This window comes from Crocuta crocuta, unplaced genomic scaffold, assembly GCF_008692635.1.
Source record: "Crocuta crocuta isolate KB4526 unplaced genomic scaffold, BGI_CrCroc_1.0 scaffold131, whole genome shotgun sequence".
Taxonomy (NCBI): Eukaryota; Metazoa; Chordata; class Mammalia; order Carnivora; family Hyaenidae; genus Crocuta; species Crocuta crocuta.
In genome coordinates, this window is record NW_027528977.1 from 17,343,632 (window position 1) to 17,365,673 (window position 22,042).

The 22,042-nt window shown below is 40.6% G+C and overlaps 1 protein-coding gene across 2 annotated transcripts in view; it reads right to left on the reverse strand.

Annotated features, from left to right (window-relative positions):
- TENM2 (teneurin transmembrane protein 2) overlaps positions 1–22,042 on the reverse strand; it is a 3,267,991-nt gene that overhangs the window by 292,597 nt on the left and 2,953,352 nt on the right. For both annotated transcript variants that reach the window (XM_077757352.1, XM_077757353.1), the window contains one exon: positions 12,829–13,063. In XM_077757352.1, coding sequence (XP_077613478.1) covers positions 12,829–13,063 — 235 coding nt within the window. The remainder of the gene's footprint in view (positions 1–12,828; positions 13,064–22,042) is intronic.

The window sequence follows — 22,042 nt, forward strand, 5'->3', positions numbered from 1 at the left end:
ATCTTAGATATTCTTATAATATCCCCATTAGGTAGATAGAGGCAAAGTAGACAGGGAGAAGAGGCAAATTTAAATACTACCAAATTATAAATGAGAAAACAAAAGGCAGCAAAGGTTAGGTATCCTGAATCACATAGGCCACATTGTAGCATAATTTGGGAATAAAGAGTAGGGCCCTACAGCTAGAACCAAGGAAAGCGAGTGAGTCAAATTTTCCCTACAGCCATACCTCTTTCTCATCCTACACCTGGCACATGAGAAGGGAGTTGAATTTCTAGAGTATTCTAATATTATTTAGCACGTTGTTCCTTGAAAAAGAAAATTCTTTCAATTCTATGTTTTAAATCCAATACCATAAACTTCAGGGCTCTTATCTCAAGCCCATAAAAGAAAATTCAGGCCATTAGAGGAGGAGGAATAAAGAGAGACTACAGCATTTGAATTGAGATGAACATAATTTGGCACAATCTATCAAAATTTAAAATGCACATTATATATACCTTTTGCTCTAACAATTTCACTTCCAGGAATTTGACTCTTGAATGTAATCATGTAAGTATGCAAAGAAAGGTATATACACAAGACTCCTCATTACAGTTTTGTTTGTAACAGCAAAAATGTGAAAGTGATCTAAGTGTCCATAAAGAAGAGACTGGTTAAATAAATTCCATTCTGGAATATTACACAGACTTTAAAGCAAGGATGAGGTAGGTCCACAGGAAATTACCTGAAGTGATTTCCACAATATCTCATGAAGTTAAAAAAGAAAGTTGCCAAATGGTATGTATAATGTGATCCCATGTATATTAAATGTAAACAAAAACATGCTCAGACATCCATAAACATTTCAGGAAGTCTAAAACAATAAACCTTCAAAAAAGATTTCCTTGAAATAGAAGCAGAGGGGCAGGGCATCTTACTTTCCATTTTCTCTCTTCCTGATTGTTGAATATTTTTATCAAGAGAAACTATGCATTTTGTAATGTATGAACGGAAAGACCAAATCTATTGCAGTATGTGCTCTAATCTTTGTCTTAAATTCTTGATGATTTCCTTGTGGAAGGAAGTGAAACAGTATATAAAGGACGAATAGGTAACAAAGTCCTGTAACCATGCTGGGAACAGTGAAGAATGGTGAGGAATGCTTGAACCAAGAGACCTGTTTTGTGGCACCACTTGGACATTCTGAGTGGGAGGACTTGATGAGTCATCTGGGTCTCACTCTCCTCACCCATAAAATAGATATTGGACTATACTAGGTAATCTAAATATGGATTCCAGCTTGAAAATTCTGCCTCTGTGCTGCTAAATGATTCCCACTTCTCTTAAATGATCAAGCCAACCTAAATCATGTTGACCTTGATTTCTTCTTCTGGTCTGCCTTCAGGTGTAATGGTCAGAATCAAAGGACCAATTTCCCAGAAGATCGCATGAACTTACTTCTGTATTCTCATCACCAGATCCTTTCTTCTCTATCTCTGACTCTCTGTCTCCACCTCTCTACCTGAAATAGGCTTTGGCTTAGCTCTGTACCAAATTCTATACATTGTCTTTCCCTAATTGAATGGTACTGTGACCCTGAAGATGCACATTAGGGGCAGGACATGAGGAGGTTCCCATACAAATACTGCTTCCCTATTTCTAAACAGGGCCAAGAGTGATGAAGACTCAGAAAACCTAGATACACACCGTGTCCTTGGAACTTGTTCTCTCACCCACATCATTAGTATGAAATTCTACGAGGGTTTAAATGTATGTGTACTACCTTCCCCCATTACAGTGAGTTTTAGTACTTCTAGTAATGCCAGATTAAATCACAGGAGCGTAAATAGTGGTGGGCATAATTGACATTAGGACATGTTGCATTTTAGGACCAAGTTTTTTGTCTCGTTAAATGTAGCACAATTCAATTGTCACCTACATTGTGGTCCATTATGGAGCTGAATGACCCCGGCCTACCTGAGATTGTCACCAAGAAATCGACAGAATGCATTGCTGAGAATAGGAGCTTGAAGCATGGAGTTTAAATGTATTCCATTCATGGTTTTATTAAAAAAGCACAACCAAAAATTGTCCAAAGTAATTCAACTTGATAAAGGTAAAACTGCATCTCAAGCCATTTTCAGGAGATGGGAAATGCATTGAGTTGTTTTGAGTTAACTTTCTCATCATGAGCCCTCGTAAAGAGCACTGGTTAGTAAGACAATAAATGAGCATGTTTTAATTAGAAAATGTGGAATCCAAGCAGTTTTGCAGGAAAGAAGATGATAGCTTCAAAGAGACATCGGGAGACTAATAAAAGTTAAAATGCATTAAGTGGCCATAGTGAACTCAAAGGTAAAGTCGTGGGATGTTTGAGAAGTGAACCAGAGAGGGCAATGAATCAGAAGGGGATGGAAATTAGTCAGTGGAACTTATTCTTTCTACTTCATATTGGAATCAGCTGTATACCCTCTTCTGTGTCCAGGCAAGTGAGATAACCTGATGCCCTAAAATTCTCCCATTCCCCCATCCTGGCCAGAACTGTGGGTGCCCAGAGGAAAAAATAACTATCATCAGGCAATGAGAGAAGGTAGTGGGGCAAAGACAAAACTAGCATTGAACTGTTTTGTTTTGTTTGTTTTTGTCCTGTCAGGCCTCCATTTTATAGTCTCCTAAAATCATGGTACCTGGTTATGACCATGCCCTTCTTCCTGCTATGATGTTCTAAGTGGCTGCATGACCCAGGTCTGGCCAATTAACATGGTCTCTTCTCCAGGTGTTGGGGATTGGGGCGTTGTGGGTATGTGACCCTCGTTGAGTTCAATGAAATTTAATGAAGGGGGTGTTGCTGAGATATCATGAAGAATATATCTTTTTTCTGTTAGATTTCTGAGCTATAAGCATATAGCCTGTAGTTCCCACAAAGATCTCACAGAAGAAGGCCTACTTAAGAATGATGAATGGAAAGAGAAAAGCAAAGCTGAGGGACAGACTTCTAAGTCTGCCTGAGTTTATTTCTGTGAAACTAGTTTTTCCAGAATCTTGATTCTGCCCTAGGCTCTTCATCTTCCCAAGTTCAATCTTCCTGACNAAGACAATAATATCTATTCCACAGGGCTTCCACTAAGATAACATAAAGTACCTATTATAATACTTGGCACAAAACAGGTATTTAGGGGGTGATGATGTCTAAAAAATAAAACCACAAAGAGTGTTCAGTTGTTTCCTGGAAGTAAAAAGACATTTAATAGAGCCACGGTCTCTCCTCACATGGATTCTGAGTTCTAGAAGCTAAAGAAGATTATCTTTGTGTTCCTCTGCCTTCAGAATATCCCTAGGGACACTAACATAGCAAAAGAGAACAAACTGAAGCTGAGGACAAGACACCTATGACAACTGGGTGTACAGAGCACCGTCCCCACTCCCAGGCGGCTTGATGCTGGGGTGGGGTAGATTTCCCCAGGTCCCAGCAAATGCTTAAACAGGCCCAATATCACCTTATGCCTTCTTATCCATGTTCCCTGGTAGAGGAAGTCTGCGTTGATAAGAGATTAAAAAGTCACTACGATTAAGCTTTCCATTTTAAATTCTTATCTAAGTACATACCAATGCAAGAAAAAACATTTTCTACCTTCTTCTAAGTGCAGAATTTTAAATCCACTTGCTCAAATAATTTTAGAAAATGATTTGTTTTTAATTTAAAAGGTGTTTTTTATTACTCACAGTACCTTGGATACTATTCCACATTAATAAAAATACTTTACATTATTTGCTTTTACAACAGAAATAGATTTCTATTATAATAGCACTAAATAACCTTTTTTATGAATATAATTTATTGTCAAATTGGCTTACATACAAGACCTAGCGCTCATCCCAACAAGTGCCCTCCTCAATGCCCATCACCTATTTTCCCTCTCCCCCACCCCCTGATCCATCCTCAGTTTGTTCTCAGTATATAGGAGTCTTTTGTGGTTTACCTCCCTCCCTCTCTGTTTGTAACTATTTTCCCCCTTTTCCTTTCCCCTATGGTCTTCTGTTAAGTTTCTCAAGATCCACATATGAGTGAATACATGATATCTGTCCTTCTCTGACTGACTTATTTCACTCTGCATAATACTTACCAGTTCCAACCACATTGCTGCAAATGGAATGATTTCATTCTTTCTCATTGCCAAGTAGTATTCCATTGTATATATAAACCACATCATTATCCATTCATCAAATGATGAACATTTAGGCTCTTTCCATAATTTGGCTATTGTTGAAAGCACTGTTATAAACATTGGGCTACACATGCCCCTATGCATCAGCATTCCTGGATCCCTTGGGTAAATTCCTAATAGTGTTACTGCTGGGTCATTGGGTAGCTCTATTTTTAATAAAAAATGAGAGTTTGTTTTATCATAGGTGTGCAACATCTTTACAGGAGGACTAATTGTTGAGAAATTGACTTACAGATGTTTGTACCCAACTGAAGTTTTAACAAACTGAAATATAACTTCAATACAATCTCACAAATAAGAAAGAAGCGTTACTCATTCTCTTTTGACATATAAGGCAAGAGCAGTTAAAACAATGATGACAGAAATTGGGGGCATTTGCCAATTGCTCAGTCATTCTGGTTAAGAAGTGATTCTATAAGGGATTTAAAAATACACAATTTTGAGGGCAAGCCTTTGTGGTTAGCATTGTCATGACCTCTAAAAATGAATATTTGCAAACATGACTCATGAAATAGCCTGAAATCATTTGCTGGGTTTGGGACAGAAAAAAGCTGTCTGGGAATAAGTTTCTGAAACCCTCTCCTCTAATCTAGAGGACGCAGCCACAGTGGAATGACCTGGCTGAGTGCCCTGTGCAGGACTGCAGGACTAGGGACACAAAACTCCACCTTACAAAGGCAGGCGAGGCTGAGACTAATAAATCAAAGGGAGCTGCAGAAAAGTTGCAGAGCCTACTTCTCCTGCCTAGGAGAACCATGAATGCCTTATCTGGCCCCTGTGAAAAGAAAGGGATCGTTGGGGAGCCAGAATTAGAAAAAGACTTGCATTTCATTAAGTCTCTCCCTGTCTTAGCCAGATAAAGTATCCCCTGGGAAGGCTTCAGAAAATGCCCCAAGGGAGCGAGACTTGTTATTAGCTGAATGGGTGAAAGAGCACAGACAGAGATGGAAATATCTGGCTTTTTTCAATTGTGAACTTGACCCAAGAGTCTTTGACATTTACATAGACTCAGGGCAGAGTCTTGCACATACAAGGCATCACCACAAGGTGGCCTCAATCTGTGATTGGGTCCCCATGGTCTAGGTTGCTGAGGGACAGCTTTTTTAAAAAAAGTTCTCTGTACCTAGAAATTAGCTGTAGTTAACATACAAGTAAGAACTTTAAGTCCTCAAAGCTTTAATAAACTTTATAAGGCTTTAGCTTTACAGTGAGAGCCAAATTTGAAAAGGACAGCCTCTCCTTGGATACCTCCACCTTCAGGGATTCTTCCAAATTTGCAAATCCAAACCAAGAGCAGGCTGGAGTGGTCTTAAATAAGATGTGATGCTTGTTTCTTTCTTAATGCACCTTGTAATTTGCACATGTGCCATGGCACTTTATTTATTCTCTTATTAATGGTCTAGAGTGTGTTAAATACCGCAAGCCGTAAATTGCAGAGCAGTAGATAAGATCAGGTTCTCTTTATTTTCCTGCCAACTGTCAGAAAGTGATGTGGGGTACAGGGGTGCCTCTTCTAACTGGCTTTCTGTCTCCCATTCCCCCACCCCTTGCCTCTATCTGACAACCAACCCTTGTCTCCATCTGTCAAGAAAAAAAAAAAAAAAAAAGAACAAGCCTAAATTCTCATTGGAGAGCTTGCCTATTGAGCAGCTCAGTTATTGAGATTAATAAGCTGCCAGTTTCCAAGGAAGACTAAGAAAACTACAAAATTAAAGTGCACTGCAACGTGAAATGCTGCTGGTGGCCAGGCGGGATCACAGTGTCAAAAAGGCAAGGTAAAGCTATAAAATAAGGCTGAGCTTGAAAGGCTAACCTAAAGGTCTCATTAATTTCCATGTTGCCTCTGATGAGAATTTAGAGGGGGCATAATGTTTTGCAATATGGAGAAATCAAGCTGCCTATTGATTTGAAAAGTGTTTGAATGTATTTGGTTCACCCAGAATGAATTCTGGTTTTCAACCTCACTTGAAAACAAAACAAAAAAAGCCCCCAAAACCCAAACAGGTTACCTTGGCTTAATATTCTCAAGATCAAGCTTGTCAGTGATTCTGTCAGAAAATTAATCCTTAGGTAGAAAAATCAATCTGAGAACAAGTTTGGAATAGTCTTCAGGCTCAGCATGGTGAGGATGTTTCAACAATCTTGTTGCTTCTCTGTGAAAACCTTATTTACTAAAGGTCTTGTGTCTTGATTCCCAAATATGCACTACCAATAAAGCATCTAGATTAGGCTAAGATTACTTCATGGTAAAGACAAAAAGTGTGTCTTCTAAAATTCCAATACCAAAATTAGATTTTTAAAATGCCACTCATCAAGCCCAATGTACTCATTTCTTTACCAGAGCACTTACACAACCTCCAGCTAGCAAGGATTATCATGGCACTCCAGGTATGACCAAGTGGTCAGCCACGTTACCCCTAGCTGTTTGGCTTTCTCCTATTAATGTGGCAAAGCTCGGTTTGGGGGAAAATAAACCTACAAATCACAGAGCTGGAAAAGTAGCACTGCTTATTTCCACGTAGTCAATTTTCTCTCACATTTTATCAGATGCGGTGTATTAAAACTCTGTAACTCAGCTCACACGGATCCTACACTGCCAGGGCCGTGGGGCAGTGAGGCCTCAGTTTAGCACTGTGGCTGCCACCAGTCCCAAGGGGCATCCTTTAGCTCTTGCTGTGCTTATGGTTTTGTCAGTGACTCAGTCTATATCCAGTAACAGGCCAGAATTCACCCCATAGATAATCTCTTGCCTTACATCACTTATAACACATTGACTTCACCATTTCCATGGCCTGGCAAGTTAAATTTTTGTTTGCCAACAAAAGAAGCAGTTTTGTTTTTTTCTAGTTCCAAAGGAACTATCATGTGATAGTTATGGACATGACATTTGTAGTCAGACCCAGTTCAAGTTCCAGCTCCATCACTTACTTTTTTGCAGATGTGTAGGTAACTTAATTTTCCCAAGCCTCAGTTTCCCTTTATTGAAGATGGGGAAGGTAACATAAACCTAACAGAAGGGCTAAGGGGCTCAATGCAATCATGATGTTAATACTAAGTGCCAAGCAAAAGGTATTTAATAAAGAAAAATTGTTATTTGTAGGCCTGTGTGATCATGTAGGATAACTGCTAAATTGTACAGATTTTCTGGAGAGTTATTTTTTTAAAGGGAAAAAAATCAATTGCTGAGAGCTCTGAACACACTAAATATGCTGTTATTTGTAAATGGCTGAATTTCCATGTCACATCTATTATTTTGAATCAAAATATTTAGAATCAAAACAGCTACACTTAAGTCTCTTGTTACATCTGCAGATTTAATGTGCCTGAAACTGCACTTCGGTTTTCGGTCACAAAACTTATTGCATCCTCGGGAAGCAACATCACTATCCAACCGGCCTCCTAAGTCAAAAAACTGGTCATTGTACTCTTAGTCTAACCCACGACTCCACAAGTGTTCATTCCCACTGACTCTACCTTCAAAATATACCTGACATCTATGAAAGTTCACCTTCTTGCCAGATTGGTAGGGGAAAGCCAGATATGAGTACGACAGCTACCAGGAACCTACCAGAGACCAGGCCACCTTTCATCTTAACCATGAGGACATTCTCCAAACTGGACCTACAGTCTTATTATACCTTCCACCCTACCCCCAACTTGTTTGCCATATGGCAGCTACCATAATTCAAAACAAAACCAAACAACAGTAATTTATTATTTCATTCTCTTGTTTAAAATGCTTCATTGACTTTTCATTATTCTTGGGCTAGAGTCCAAACCTTTAACCCAGCCCAACGGCCTGCAACATCCTGCCCTCACCTGCCCTTCTAGCTTGCTTTCCCTTCCTGGCAACTTAGTGCTTCTTTCCTTCTTTCCCCAGCGGGTCATTGTTTTTGCCACCTAGAACATTCTTCGAGTCTAATTAACACTTACTCATCCTTAGGGCTCAGCTTAAATGTCAATTTCTCACAGTCTGACTTCACTATACCTCACACAGCACTTAGTACATTTGTCATAGGGTGGGGGGAGGCATATGTCTAATCATTTCCACATTTCTATCTACATCCAGCCTGGAATCACCACAAGGGCAAGGGCTTTGCTTTTATTCTTCACTGATGACTCTTCAGTGCTTGGCACATGCTAAGTTCTCATAGATATTTCTTGAACGAATAATGGATGACCATCTTGAAAAGCAACTTGCAAACTTGTTTGTAGTTTGGGGATCTTGATGGCTAAAATTAGGGCTTCTGGAATTCGGGATCTGATGGAGATTTTTTTAATGTATTTATTTTTTGTTCATCCTGTGTCAAAATTTGTAAAGATAGAAAAGGCCTTACTGACCAAGAATGGGAGCTGGTATTTTAGGGAAAAAGTAAAATCAGAGGGAAGTTTTATTCTGCTAGGGGATTCTCTTTACTTGACCTGCTTCTGAGAGATTCAGAGAGAAGCTTGCTTCAACAAAACACACAGACGAAGGTAAGTTAGCTTCTGTCATCAAGCTACTTTCTACCATTTCAGACAAGAGAAGCTGACTTCAGAAGCTCCTCAAGAAGCAGTTGGCCAGGAAGATTCCTGACCTTGTTCTCAGGAAATAAAGGTGTAGATGAGTGGTATCAACCAAGAATTACACATGAATTTTACTGCAAGACATAAATAGGCGGAGAGAAAGATGGTGGTGGAGTGATTTTGTTACACATCATATAAGAGAAAGACAATATCAATTGCTTGCTATTTAGTTCCTCTGCCCTGAGTTTGTTTTTGTTTTAGATTACGTTATGGTTTATACATGAGTTGACTGGCTTTGGTAGTAGAAATGTATATGCACTGGTCTTTTACATGATTAACATGGGTACAGAACTTGTAGACTTTTTTGTCTTGTGTTAAATTCCAGATTCATACAGTCCTATTTTGGGGTATGCCTTCTTAACCAGCACCTTTAATTCTACTTGTCAGAAAAAAATGGAAAAAAAAAAAGCACAGTCCAGAGAAGATGTAACATGCCTCATTAAGACTGATGGAAACATCAAAAACAATGCAGAGAAGCAAGGGTTTGTGCCTCACTAGTCTAAAGAAACACGTTGGACTTGGCTTAGAGTCTCTGGGGGTGGTAGTGTGCCTGCCCATCACTTCCCAGAGTTATGAAATTCTTCCATCACACCCAGTAGTCTGTATTAGGGAAAGTAGAGGTGGTGAGGCTGTTTGTAAATTCCCATTGCATTTTTTAAATTGACGATTGCATCACAATCAGCCTCTAGAATGACCTGCCTTCAATGGTTATCTCTCCTGGATGTAGTCAATCAATCCTTATTTGGTATAAAAATAAGAATGGGAATCCCAGTATGGCATCATGCCCCTGAAAGAAGAGCTCTCATATTTACACTTTCTCTTGTGGGTAAGAAAATAATCCTATGAAACTCACAATGTTTCAACATATGAATGAATCAATTTGTTCAGTTCTATAGTTTCCAAGACTATATTAAAAAATAGTAGGGATTAAAAACAAATAATATGCTATAATCTTTGACTTTTTTTTCTACTTATCTATTAGGCAAATTCTTACCATCCTTTAAAAACCCAGTCCCAAACAGACCCTCAGTTTGAAATGTTCCCCTGATCATCCTGGGAGAGTTGATCACTTCATTCATTGTATGGTCACTTTACACTTCCATTATTGTACAAGGCACTACCTCTCTGTTTATGTACTATTTCTTCCTTTAGATTGCGTGAACTTAAAGAGCAAGATTCATGTGTTACTCATTATCTCCCTAGGATCTCATAGAGTGCTTGGTGTCTATAAGGGACTCAGTAAGTATTTGCTAATAAGACACTAAATGATAATATTTTAAAAAGAAATGTAAAGCTCAACAATTCTATTAATTACTGCTGAGGTTTTCATACATGAGACCAGATGCACATCAAGTTATATGTATTCATGAATTCCATGAATGGAGCTTTCTGCTGACTTCTGCACCCTGTGTTTGACTTCTGGTGATAGCCCTATTCCAAGGGCCTCACATTCTCTAATCGTTGGCCCTGGAATGCACTGATCCAAGGACATCCAGATGTTGTCCTTGCTTGGTTTTTCCTTCTGATTGACTTCAACATTTTGGCAATCCTATCTACTCCTCAAACTTTGTATTTAACTTGCCTCCTCAAAAAGCTCCACTGGGAAGCTCTAATCCTTGGATAAATGACAAATATCTAAATGATCTACAGAAGGACTCTACAGATCAGATACAAATTCTAGGAAACCTAACTTCAGAAAAATAGGAAGGTGATAGGTTTGGCTCTGTCAGTCCTTTCTACCAGATCCTTGTCAAGATAACACTTGATTACAAATGGTTTTGTAAAATAAATCTCTTGGAAAATGAATTATTTTAATCAGCAGCTGGGAGACAGGAGATGGTTTATGTGCCATATGCATTCTAATCACCAAGGGGAGAATCTTTGTGAGGAGCAAACAGTCTGATGGATTTTGCCCTGTAAATGTAACAATTAGGACAATAAATGTAGTCTTATATTTATTTACTTATCAGACATCTTGCGTGTGTGGAAACCAATAGAATTCCATCCTATGTGGCTCAGAATGTCCCATCTCCCTGAAGTCTAGACCTCTTGCAAGTTACTTTGCCCCTCCACAACTAAATTGTGCATCATTAAAATGGTGGAAGTAATGGTCCCTTCCTACCCCACTCTATTCTTTCAGGCTCTAATGAGATAATGCAATAAAGACTGAATGACAGGCATATACAAAGTACACAGTAAAAACTGGTGATGAATGGTGATGGTGGTCCTCTTCCTTCCTTCCTTCTCCTTCTCTATTTTCTGCAATGGCTAGTACTTTTTCCTTTCCCTTTCTCTGCATTCTTCTCCTTCTTCATGTAGTCCACTCTATGTAGCCTTTATGTCCACAAACTCTTTTTCAAACAATAGTCTGTCAATATAAAAGGAGACTGACTAATGCCCAACAAACTCTATGACAGAAGGAAGAAAAAGATAGAACATCTTATACAGCCTTAAAGATCACCATCGACTATGAAAATATCCTAAGTCCAACCTTGTGGACCACTCTCCTTTCAGTCTGGAAACCTTTTGACAAAGCTGTTTACTAGTGCCAATATTTTTCAAATGTTTATTTATTTATTTTGAGAGACAGAGAATGAGAGGGAGAGAGGAGACAGAGAATCCAAAGCACGCTTCCTGCCATTAGAGGAAGCAAAAGAATATTATAGATATGAAATCATATAAATGCTATGGCTTGCATGGTTGCTTCCAGAAGCATGCAGAAAATTCACTGGCCTTACCAGAAAGATTACAGATTTCTTTGGTCTTTCCTCAAATCTAGCTTATTAACATTTAAAATCTTAAGTGAGTGCATGGGGCGCCTGGGTGGCTTAGTCGGTTAAGCTTCCGACTTTCGCTTAGGTCATGATCTTGTGGNAAAAATAAAAAAAAATAAAAATAAAAACTTAAGTGAGTGCAGTATTTTTTTTTTTTTTGGAGAGAGACAGAGAGTGAGAGGGGGAGGGACAGAGAGAGAGGGAGAGAGATAATCCCAAGTAGGCTCTGCACTTTCAGTGCTGAGCCTGACACAGGGCTCAAACTCATACACCGTGAGATCATGACCTGAGCCCAAACCAAGAGTGGGACACTTAACAGACTGAGACGCTAAGGTGCCCCTAAGTGAGAACTTTTTGAAGGGTCAGCATGAATTATCCCCTTTCTCTGTTTCCTTTTCATGGTTCTTTTGGGCAAATTATACTTCTGTCAGTCTGGAATCAGGGATTGGGCAAGGGCAATAATAACCGGAGCACACAAACCAGGCAGGGCAGGGTCTGGGGTTGGGGTGTGGCAGGATCCTCCCATCTAGCAGCCCACCCACATCTTTCACAGCCATTCCTTCACAGCCCACCATGCTGTGACCAACACTCCTTGCCTCAGGGCATTAAGATGGGCATAGTTTCGGAGAACCAAAGGGGGAGGTGAGAAAGGGACAGAAGAAAAGGCAAAACAACACAAAGGCAGACTTGGAGATCACTTTGAAACTCTTCCCTCCAACTAAGTGCTGCCCCTTTTCTCTTGTTTGTTTTTGTACATTCTTGTTTGCCCCTTAGACATCAAGCTGTTAGTGTGTACAGGAGGGATTAAAGTCAGACGGCATGTTGGATGAAACAGAAATTAAAATTATACTTCTGTCAGTCTGGAATCAGGGATTGTTTCTCAAGGTCTCCCCAAACACTTACTTTCAAATGAGTCTTCATTTATTACTTCAGGAAAGGCCAAATGCATAATTTATCAGCAGCTTTCAGTCAATATACCCTTATAAGCATGTTTCCCATGAGTCTTTGAGTAAAAATATGTTATGCTAATTCTATTAGTTGGGTACACAAGATCTGTCTAAGAGAGTAAACAAGCATTAAAAGGAGACGCATGTGAACAAAGAAATACCTATCAACTTACCATCCAGGGTCAAATTACCAAGGGAACAACAAGGAGGTGCACTCTTGTCCTGTTGTTTACACCAGGACTACCTCCTCGAGAAGAACCCTGAAACCACCTGAGGGACTCTGTGCACATGACTCCGGTGGGGTGATGGGTGTGATCAGCGATGGAGACTTACCTGGTCTCCAGTGGCACGTTGCTGTTTAGCACCCAGCTGTCCTGAAGCTGAACAGATTCCGGTGTGGTGGCCAGGTCATTGGGCGCAGGAGCTGGGGCATGGATTTGACTCCGCCGGTTGGTCAGTGAATTCCTGTTGAGGGAGTTGGCAGATGAGTGGTGATGGGACAGAGTGTGGTTGTGAGGGGGAGGCAGAGGGGGCCTCAGAGTCGACTGGCTGTGGTGGTTTGGAGGACCTGCAAAGAGAGGAAGGAGAAACAGCTATCAGTGGCTGCAGGCTATGGCCCCAGATGCTCTGCAAACCAATGGAAGAAAGCCTAGAACCAAAGTCTCTACATTGGTAATTGCTGAAAGTCATAAACTCCAGAGACAGAGGTGAGGTGGCATAAAGCGATCCAGGGTTGGTTACTACTAAATAACATGCTTTCATTTGCCTTTTTCTGTAAGCCTCAGAGGAAGAAGGAGAAACTAAATTAGTAAAACCAGGCTGGAACATATTAATCTTGAATACGTTCATCTTAAAGTGTAAATAACACAGCCCTGACAGTCAGGGCTGGTCATTGATGTAACAAGTCCCTGTACCATTTCCTGGTAAACCAGTACATTGCATGCATTCTTTACAAACATTTCCTTTTTCTAAAATTAACGAGAATATGGTACACTCTAAGTCAGAGAGTAGCATATTTAAACACCTGTAGCAGGCAAGCAGGGAAGTGAAGTGGGCCAGTTGTGGACTGAGGTCATTTGGAAAGGGGAGGAAGCAGCCCTCACTCAGACCCAGGCCCATGTGGAAATGTGGGGATAAGAGCTCAAGGCAGTCAGGTCTTCTGGTTTTCCTAGGGAAGCTGACGACTTGGACTTCTAGATAAAATTTCCTGTTTCTTGAAAGTGTTGACAACTAATATTAAAAGAAGTGTATGTGTTTTAGGTATATGTAGAGATGTATGTGGGTTTTTTTTTTTTTTTCATGAGAGTCAAGAAAATACTTGTGAGCCTGCTCAGACATCAGGGTTGATGTTTTTAAACCCTGACCCTTACTCCATATTGCATCCTCTTTTCTCATCTTGAAATCCTCTATCCTTGCAAGAAAAATACATAAAGGAGAACCATACCTCTGCATGTATCCCCTGTAAATACGACCACAGATGACAACTCCACACAGGGTTTTCCTAGCAACCCATTCTCAATCTACAAAATGAAATATTTTAAGCATAATGAAAACGAAAGTAGTTCACTATGCAATGTAAGCCTATAATTTGGTTTTAATGGCTGCTGAAACATGACTTTTAATTTGTGTCCTTTTTTGAAGCCTCCAGTCGAGGTTGGCAGCTCACCAGGTGACTGCCAAGCCTTGTCATTTTGGCCCCTGCCAACTTTTAAAATCCTCAGCCCCTGCTGTCCTGGCTTTAAGAAGTTGGCTCACATCATTTAAACAAGCAATTTGACACAAATTTCAACTACTTGTCTCCTTATGTGGCCGGGCTACATCTCCAAAAGGTGTAATCTACATTCCGTGACTCCTGTGAAGCCTGCAGAAATATTCTGAAAGAAAGACAACATGTCAAGAAGATACTAGGTTTGGAGAGCATCATGACCAAGGAAAACAAGAAGGAAGAATAACAGACACAAGTGGTTCCCCGAAGTTTCTATCTCTGGGCTGAAATTATTTGGGGAATTTTTTTTTCTTTTCCTTTTTTTTTTTTTTTGGTCTTCAGAGAAAGACAACTAAAACTAAACTCCAGTGGGAAATGCCACCGTACAGTTGTGCAGATTTTAAATCGCGTCCTCCAAATGAACCTGCAATTCGTATTTTACATTATGCACCAGTGACATTTTAAATATATCTTTGAGGGAGTTTCATAGCTGTAGCAGGCTATTACATTTTCTGGCTTTGTTGTCTGTCTCGTAATGTATTATTATATAGTTATTTAGCATTTGTCTGTCTCGTATTAGTGGGAAGAGGTGAGAAAAGGGGGGTGAAATGATGTAATAATGATCCTTCAGATCACGCTATCCAAGCCCCTCACACAGGGTTAATGAATTTTCATGCTTTCCTTTCCCCCTCTCTCAACTCTTATCCAAGTGGTGTCATTATTCTCCATTAGTGAGGTAATCTTGAGACTTACTTCAAGAAAATGAGATGAATCAGCGTACAAGTGAGAACCCACCCTCCTCAGTTCCAAGCCCCAACTTCCCATCTCCCTCGGCTCCTGGCTGCACCTCCAGCACTCCAGACCACACACTCTCCCAAAGTACAAAGAGGCCATGTGAAGCATTTAATTCACTAAATGAGATACCAGAACTCTCCTGCTTCCTGTCTGTTCACCCTGAGCTAAGGTTTCTTTGCGTGCTCCAACTTGTGTGGCCCTTATTTGTCCATCTGTGTTCTGTGTGGGTGGAATTCCTGTGGTTCCCTCTTGATGATGCTATCCAGGGGTGGTGCTAAGGGGGAAAAGGAGCCACAGACCCAGGTGCTATGTGGCATGTTCACTATAAAATGAAGGATGAGCTTTCAAGTTAATTGGAAGAGATGTCAAGCTCTTTTTCCATTTCTTTTTTTAAAGATTATTTATTTATTTAGAAATACTGCACCAGCATGAGTGGGATGGGGGAGAGAAAGAGGGAGAGAAAAAACTCCAAGCAGGCCTCACACTCAGCATGGAGTGTGATGCAGGGCTCGTTCCCATGAACTGTGAGATCATAAATGGATCCAAAATCAAGAGCTGGAAGCTTAACCAACTGAGCCACCCAGGCTCCCCCAGTTCTTTTTCCATTTCTACTAAAGAGAAGACCTAGAGCTTCATGGGGGAGATGAAAGAATATGTAGTTCTCTTCTCACCCTGGCCTTCTGCACAGCAGCATATTATTTCACTGCAAATAACTCAAATTATTGACAGCAACAACAAAAACTATCCAGCATCCTCAGTATTAGATGTTTTCCTCACTACTGTTGTTCATTTCCACTGTGACACTGATTATATTTGCTCATTTATCTATCCATCCAACAATCATATTTTTCAACTATGTACAAGAAATAGAAAAGGACCAATTAGAATACAGGGTGGGAAAAGCTACCACTGAGGTATATATAGAGAGACATGGGAGAGGCATTTGGCCACTGGTTAGGAGATGAAATCTAAAGAACTGGGTACAAGGGTTGGGTCTGTTACTTTTTTAAAAAATGTTTTATTTATTTTTGAGAGAGAGAGAGAGAGAGAGAGAGAGAGGCAGCGTGAGCAGGGGACGGTCAGAGAGAGAGGGAGACACAGAATCCAAAGACAGGCTCCAGGCTCTGAGCTAGCTGTCAGCACCGAGCCCGACGCGGGGCTCGAACCCACAAACTGTGAGATCATGACCTGAGCCGAAGTCGGAGGCTCAACCGACTGAGCCACCCAGGTGCCCCTGGGTCTGCTACTTTTAAATAACGTGAACCTAGGCCTACAACTCCATTTCTTTAATTCTCTGAGTACTCACCCACCACCAGTGACAATAGCAGCAAGTGCCTGTGAGTCAACATGAAAGATGGAGAGAAGCAGGAATGGAGAGTGCCAAACATGCCACCTGAGCCTGACAAGGTCCCCAGATATGTGCATGGAACACTGTTTGTTTCTTTCAGGAATAAAAACACAGATAAAACAGAACTGCAAGCTCTCAAGGAACCCAGATTCAAGTACAGTGGCCTGCAAGGTGGATATGACCAAAAATTCCAAGTCAAGATTTTGTATATTGTTCCAGATCGCTGACTTCTCTTGAAAACAAAAACAGAACAAAAATACTGAGTCTATTCCCTCATGGCAACAGCAGGATATAGCTGAATGCTGTTGGGTGGTTTTCTGGTTTGCCATTGACCCTAACAATCCCAGTTATTTTAATCTGACCAGGTTTAAGCATTTATATTGCTGCTGGTAGGCATTTAGGTCTCACTCGCGGTATCTTAGTATTCTGGGTGGGTCACATATCTTTCATATAACAACACCTCTGCTACAATTACTCATTTCAACCACTTTTTGTGTTTCCTGGTTTTCATTAGTCATCCAGTGAGCTTGCTGGATGTGATGGTTTTCCATTTCAAAAATGCAAACAATGGACAGCAACATGCCTTACTGTTTTCCAGGAAGCCAAATTACATGAAAAAGGCCTTCTCCAAGGCAACTAATGTCTTCAATATATGCTGAAGCAGAAATGATTAACAGCTTGATGAAGGAACCTTCACGTCCACTCTGAGTTCTACACATTTATTGGGCTTAATTAATGTGCATATTAATGGCTCTTCTATTACATAAATATGAAATCACATAATAATGCAATTGAGCCACGAATAACTGTGTAACATAAATGCTTACACAGTATCAATTTAATAAGTATGCTATTAGCAGGCAAAAGGCAACTGTCATTAAAATCACAGTGCTAGCCTATTATAGTGCACCTTATTTATCTGGAGTTGAGAACCTAGAATTTATTTTTAGGTACTGTATGGCTTTTAGTCCTAACAAGGAGGAGCTGCACATTTGTTCTTTGTGAAAAGCTATAGCAGGACAGGTAGGACTCCTGGCAAGGATAAGGGAATTTAGAGAGAGGGTGCTGCCTGTGTATTTAAAAACTAAGTGCTTCAATTGTCCTGTTTGCTTGTTTGGTCTTATTTGCTGGAAAAATCTATGCTCAGATTTGTTGATGGCAGAATTCTTGATCCTGACAGGGATGCCATTCCCATATTCTGGCCTTCCTAAATGCCAATTGGTTGACAGTGGAGTCATAAGAAAAATGAAGCAGTTCTTTGTTGTTGGGTAACAACATCAAGTCTAACAAGGTTAGCCATGGGGCCTGCAAAATCCCGGAGTATTAGCTCTTGTGTTGACTAGACTAGCAGAACTCAAACAGCATGTGGAAACAACCAACGCCTACATTGTCCATAATGTATTAAGGATTTTCTTTGGAGTGAAGGAAGTAAATTCTTAATAATTGGCTATTGTTGCACTTTTCCTAAATAAACAGATGGGGGATGTATTTAGGTTAGGTCTACCCTTGCCAAGGTGGGTGGGTGTAGAGGAGAGTAGGCGGGCAGGTATAGACTAAGATAGCTTTGTCTTGCTCTGCAGTCCACACTATTTTTTTTCCTGGTGATTAAAATGATAAAATGTATGAAAGAAAAAGCTGTAAGTCTAGGCCTGCCTAATTGCCAATAATTCACTCTTTTTGGAGACGGTATGCCAGCTGTTGGTCTTTAAAAATTTCAACCCCTCGGACCCTGAGTTGATGAATTAACCACAAACTCTCTGCCTTCCTCTACTGAACTATGTAATTGGAGCAAGTTACATCTTGAGAGCAATGTGAAGATGGTAGAAGTGATGTTGGTGTTGGCAGAGATTCTGGAGTCTCTGGTTGGTGAAAACTGGCACCAGGACATGCTGTTCAGATCTGACTTCAAATGGGAGGCAGAGGGAATCAGAGGTGAAGATTTTCAAGAATAACAGCCTCTAGTTATAACTGGGAGACTGTTGCAGATGACCAGCTTTGTGGTTGGCTCTGAACCCCCATTTAGCCACACTTACTAACAGTGTGACCCCTGAAAAGTTATGTATTTTTTTCTGTTTCTTCATCCATAAAATGGGTAATTTTACTTCTCTCATATGATAGGAGCATGAAATGAGAATACATCTATTAAAAAGCCTACCTTTATATATATATATGTGCTAATTCTTGGCACATATTAAATATTAATAAATATTATTATATATTATGTGTTATAATTAATAATACTGATCATAGCATTAGCAACTTTGACTCTGGGGAAAACGGTGAATACCTCTTAAGGAACTCTAGCTTTCCAGCCCTTTTTGAGGAGTAGCTTTTGGAGGATGATATCAAATCAACATAAAAAGGCAAAATCACCAACCTCAGACCTCTTCCAGCTTCAATCGCTGTCTGCTGAAGGGCATTACAACTAAGTGACATGGCAGAGGCATTAATACGGGCCGTCACTAGAGCATCTCTCTAAGAGCTTGCAGAAATGGAACTTGGGATTCAGAAGTGTTCCCTTTCTATAAACAAAACAATTGATGTTAATCACAGCAAAACAACACCAACAATAGCTGCTAGGAGCCAAGCCCTCCCTGTGTGTCCAGTCCTGTGCCAAGTGCTGTACAGAAATTATTTCAATTTATTACCACTCACTCTTAAGGGATAAGATATCATAAGATATCATCCCCATTCTAGGGATCTAGCCAGTGGGGCTCAGAGAGGTTAAGTAAAGCCTCAAATTTCACGTAGCTTAGTAAGAGAAATAGCTGCTTTTGGATCCCAGAGCTTCTTCCCCAGTCTGTCATATACAAAAGATCAGGAGGCCCCAAAGTATACTCACGCAGAAAGAGAACAAAGACCTCTGCCCTGTTTTACACAAATTTCCCTGGCAAATACAGAGGAAAACTGGCTTAACTCACTTCTTCGCACATTTGCTTAAATGGCAGAACAATATCTTATGAGGAATTGGAGGGAATTGCCTACCTCAAAGCTCTGCACCTCACAATGCTGCTTAAATCAGGAGAAATAGGCCAGAAGAGCCAAACTGCGGTACAATCTCTTTTCTGCGCCTTCCCAAAAGGCCCTTCTCGAACTTCCTCCTCTGTGCTGCATCCTGGCTCCCATAACCAGTGGCATGAGGGATAAGCAGCAATTAGGTCTTTGGGGGGCAGAAACAAGAGCACATGAGGTCCCTTCTCATCGTTACTGCTCTGACTGAAAGTACTTTGCCAACAGCCTGGGGGCAAGAGGGAGGAGTTGGGGGAGTCCAGATCCAGCCTCTGCCTGTGCTTAGAAAGAGGTAGAAAGAGATTTGTGTCTACGTACTGGACACTTTGGACATTTAGCTTGCTTGCTCCTTCCCTGTTGAAGCATCTACTGAATGATTTGTCCTCTCAAGAATGGACTTTTATTTTTTGTTACTGACCCCTGGATGGTATTGCTGGCTTTGTAGGGCAGTGACTGATCTGTAGTGTTTTTCAGATGTGGTCACTACTGTAGCAAGCTGCAGCCCCTCTCCACATTTTAGAATGGAGGGGAAAAGAGAAGAAAGGATGAAGGAATGAGTGAAGTTATGACCTCTTTCTCATTTCCCAGTGCTCAGCTACAGGTTTGACCAGTGCTTCTCAGCCTAGATTGCACAGTCCTGGATCAAGGGGACTGCCCTTGATGGAAAGGACCCATTCAGCCTGAGCAGTGTACCAGAGAAGGAGAGGGCTGTGCTCACTTGTAAGGAATGATTTGTAGTTCTCTTGCTTACACTAAATATATGACCTCAGAGAAAAAGCATTCTGAGTACATTTGCAATGACACACAGACCAACACTGCATGGCAGAAGCATGGGAATTGCCATCACAAAGAGCAATAATTTGCAGGCTTAGAAACCAAAGTTTTGTCAGCTCTACCTACATTCCTAAAAAACACAGTGGTTAGAGGGACACCGTAGATCTTCGAAGAGCAATTGCTTCCATTTAATAAGCACCAGCTGTGTGGTAGGCACTCTGTATATTTCACCTTATTTAAACTTAAAATAACTGTCAAAGTGGATATTGTCCTCCACGATAAAGACAAAGAAATGGAAGTGCAGGGTTTTAAGAGATCTAAGTTTCTCTCCTTACGTGTTGTATTTAACTATAATATATCTGGGCCCCTCCTGAGTGCACACTGGGCATATCTCTTTCATACCCTAGGCTCATGGTTTCATATCATTTTTGGACTCTCCTGTTTTTCCTGCTAGACTGTGAGCTCCTTCAACACAAGGCTACAGTGGCTAGCACAGAAGTAGTGCTGAGTGAGTGAGTGAGTGAGTGAGTGAGTGAGTGAGTGAGTGAGTGAATGAATGAACCAATGAACACATCATGTTTCCTGGGGTTATGTTTGCAAAACCTCAGCAGAGAGCAATCAGAGCAGATTTCTTGCTCTGTTCCTTGGCATTTCCAGGCTGCTAGCATCTGATGGGCCTTCCCTTAAGTACTTGAATTCCTATTACCCTCATAGGTCCTTCAACAGGGAAACAATTGGACCTAGGGAGAAGGTGACTTTGTTCCTCTTTATTTTTGTTTTTGTTTTTTCCTGTTTCTTCCTGATCACCTAGTCTCTCTCTCTTTTAAATAACATATGTGCTGGGGTGCCTGGGTGGCTCAATCAATTGAGCGTTTGCCTCCTGATTTCATCTCAGGTCATGGTCTCACAGTTTTGGGGGTTTGAGCCCTGGGAAGGGCTCTGCACAGAGCCTGCTTGAGATTCTCCCTCCACTTGCACTCTCTCTTGTCTCTCCCCAAATAAATAAATTTTAAATAACAGATTTATTGAGATATAATGAAATTCAGCTTTCAAACATGTATACTTTAGTGTTTTCGTTTACAATATTCACCAAGATATACGCCATCAGTACTGTCTATCTTAAAGCATTTTCATTACCCCCATGGGAAACCTCATAGTGTTTAGCAGTCACTCCCCAGGTCCCCTACCCTGGACAAATATCAAACTACTTTCTGGATTTGCCTATCCTGGGCACTTCATATAAAAGGTGATTCCCTCTGTTTTTTAGAACCACAATATCTGTCTGTTGCAGAATCCCATTGAAACCAATCAAAGTTAGATCTCAGATGAGGCATACTTCATACCACTTAAAAATATCTTTCCCTGGCAACCTGAAGCTGGTGTTCACAGGAGCTTTTTGGCTGGGACCCCACAGCTGTTGATATTTTTCAGATGGAGATTGTTAGGTATGGCCATTTGAGAGCCAATTGTATACTTGAGGGTCTGAGGGGGATCCTGGAATTTGTTCTAGTGCTTCAGACATGGCTGTAATCATGGCAGAGAGCCATTCCTGTTCAACTAAAACACAAACATGCAAAGGCAGGACAGGGGCGAGGGAGGCGGGGAGGAAAAATGAGGGAGGGAACTCGAATTGGATGCCCAACCAGTAGCTGCCCTTGAAAGATGACCTTAATACCATTTGTAGGGGACCATCCTGCCCCAAGTGGGCAGGTTCTCACAAATGGGGGCAGAAATGAATTTTAATCACAGGTGCCACATCATTATACCATTCCCCTATACTCATTCTTTGTGTTCTTCAATCATCTGGAAGGTATCACTTGAGATCAATGTCAACTCCATTAGCTACTTTCTAAGTGACAAAGACCAAAAAAAAAAAAAAAAAAAAAAAAAAAACAATTTAAAAAATTTAGAGGAAA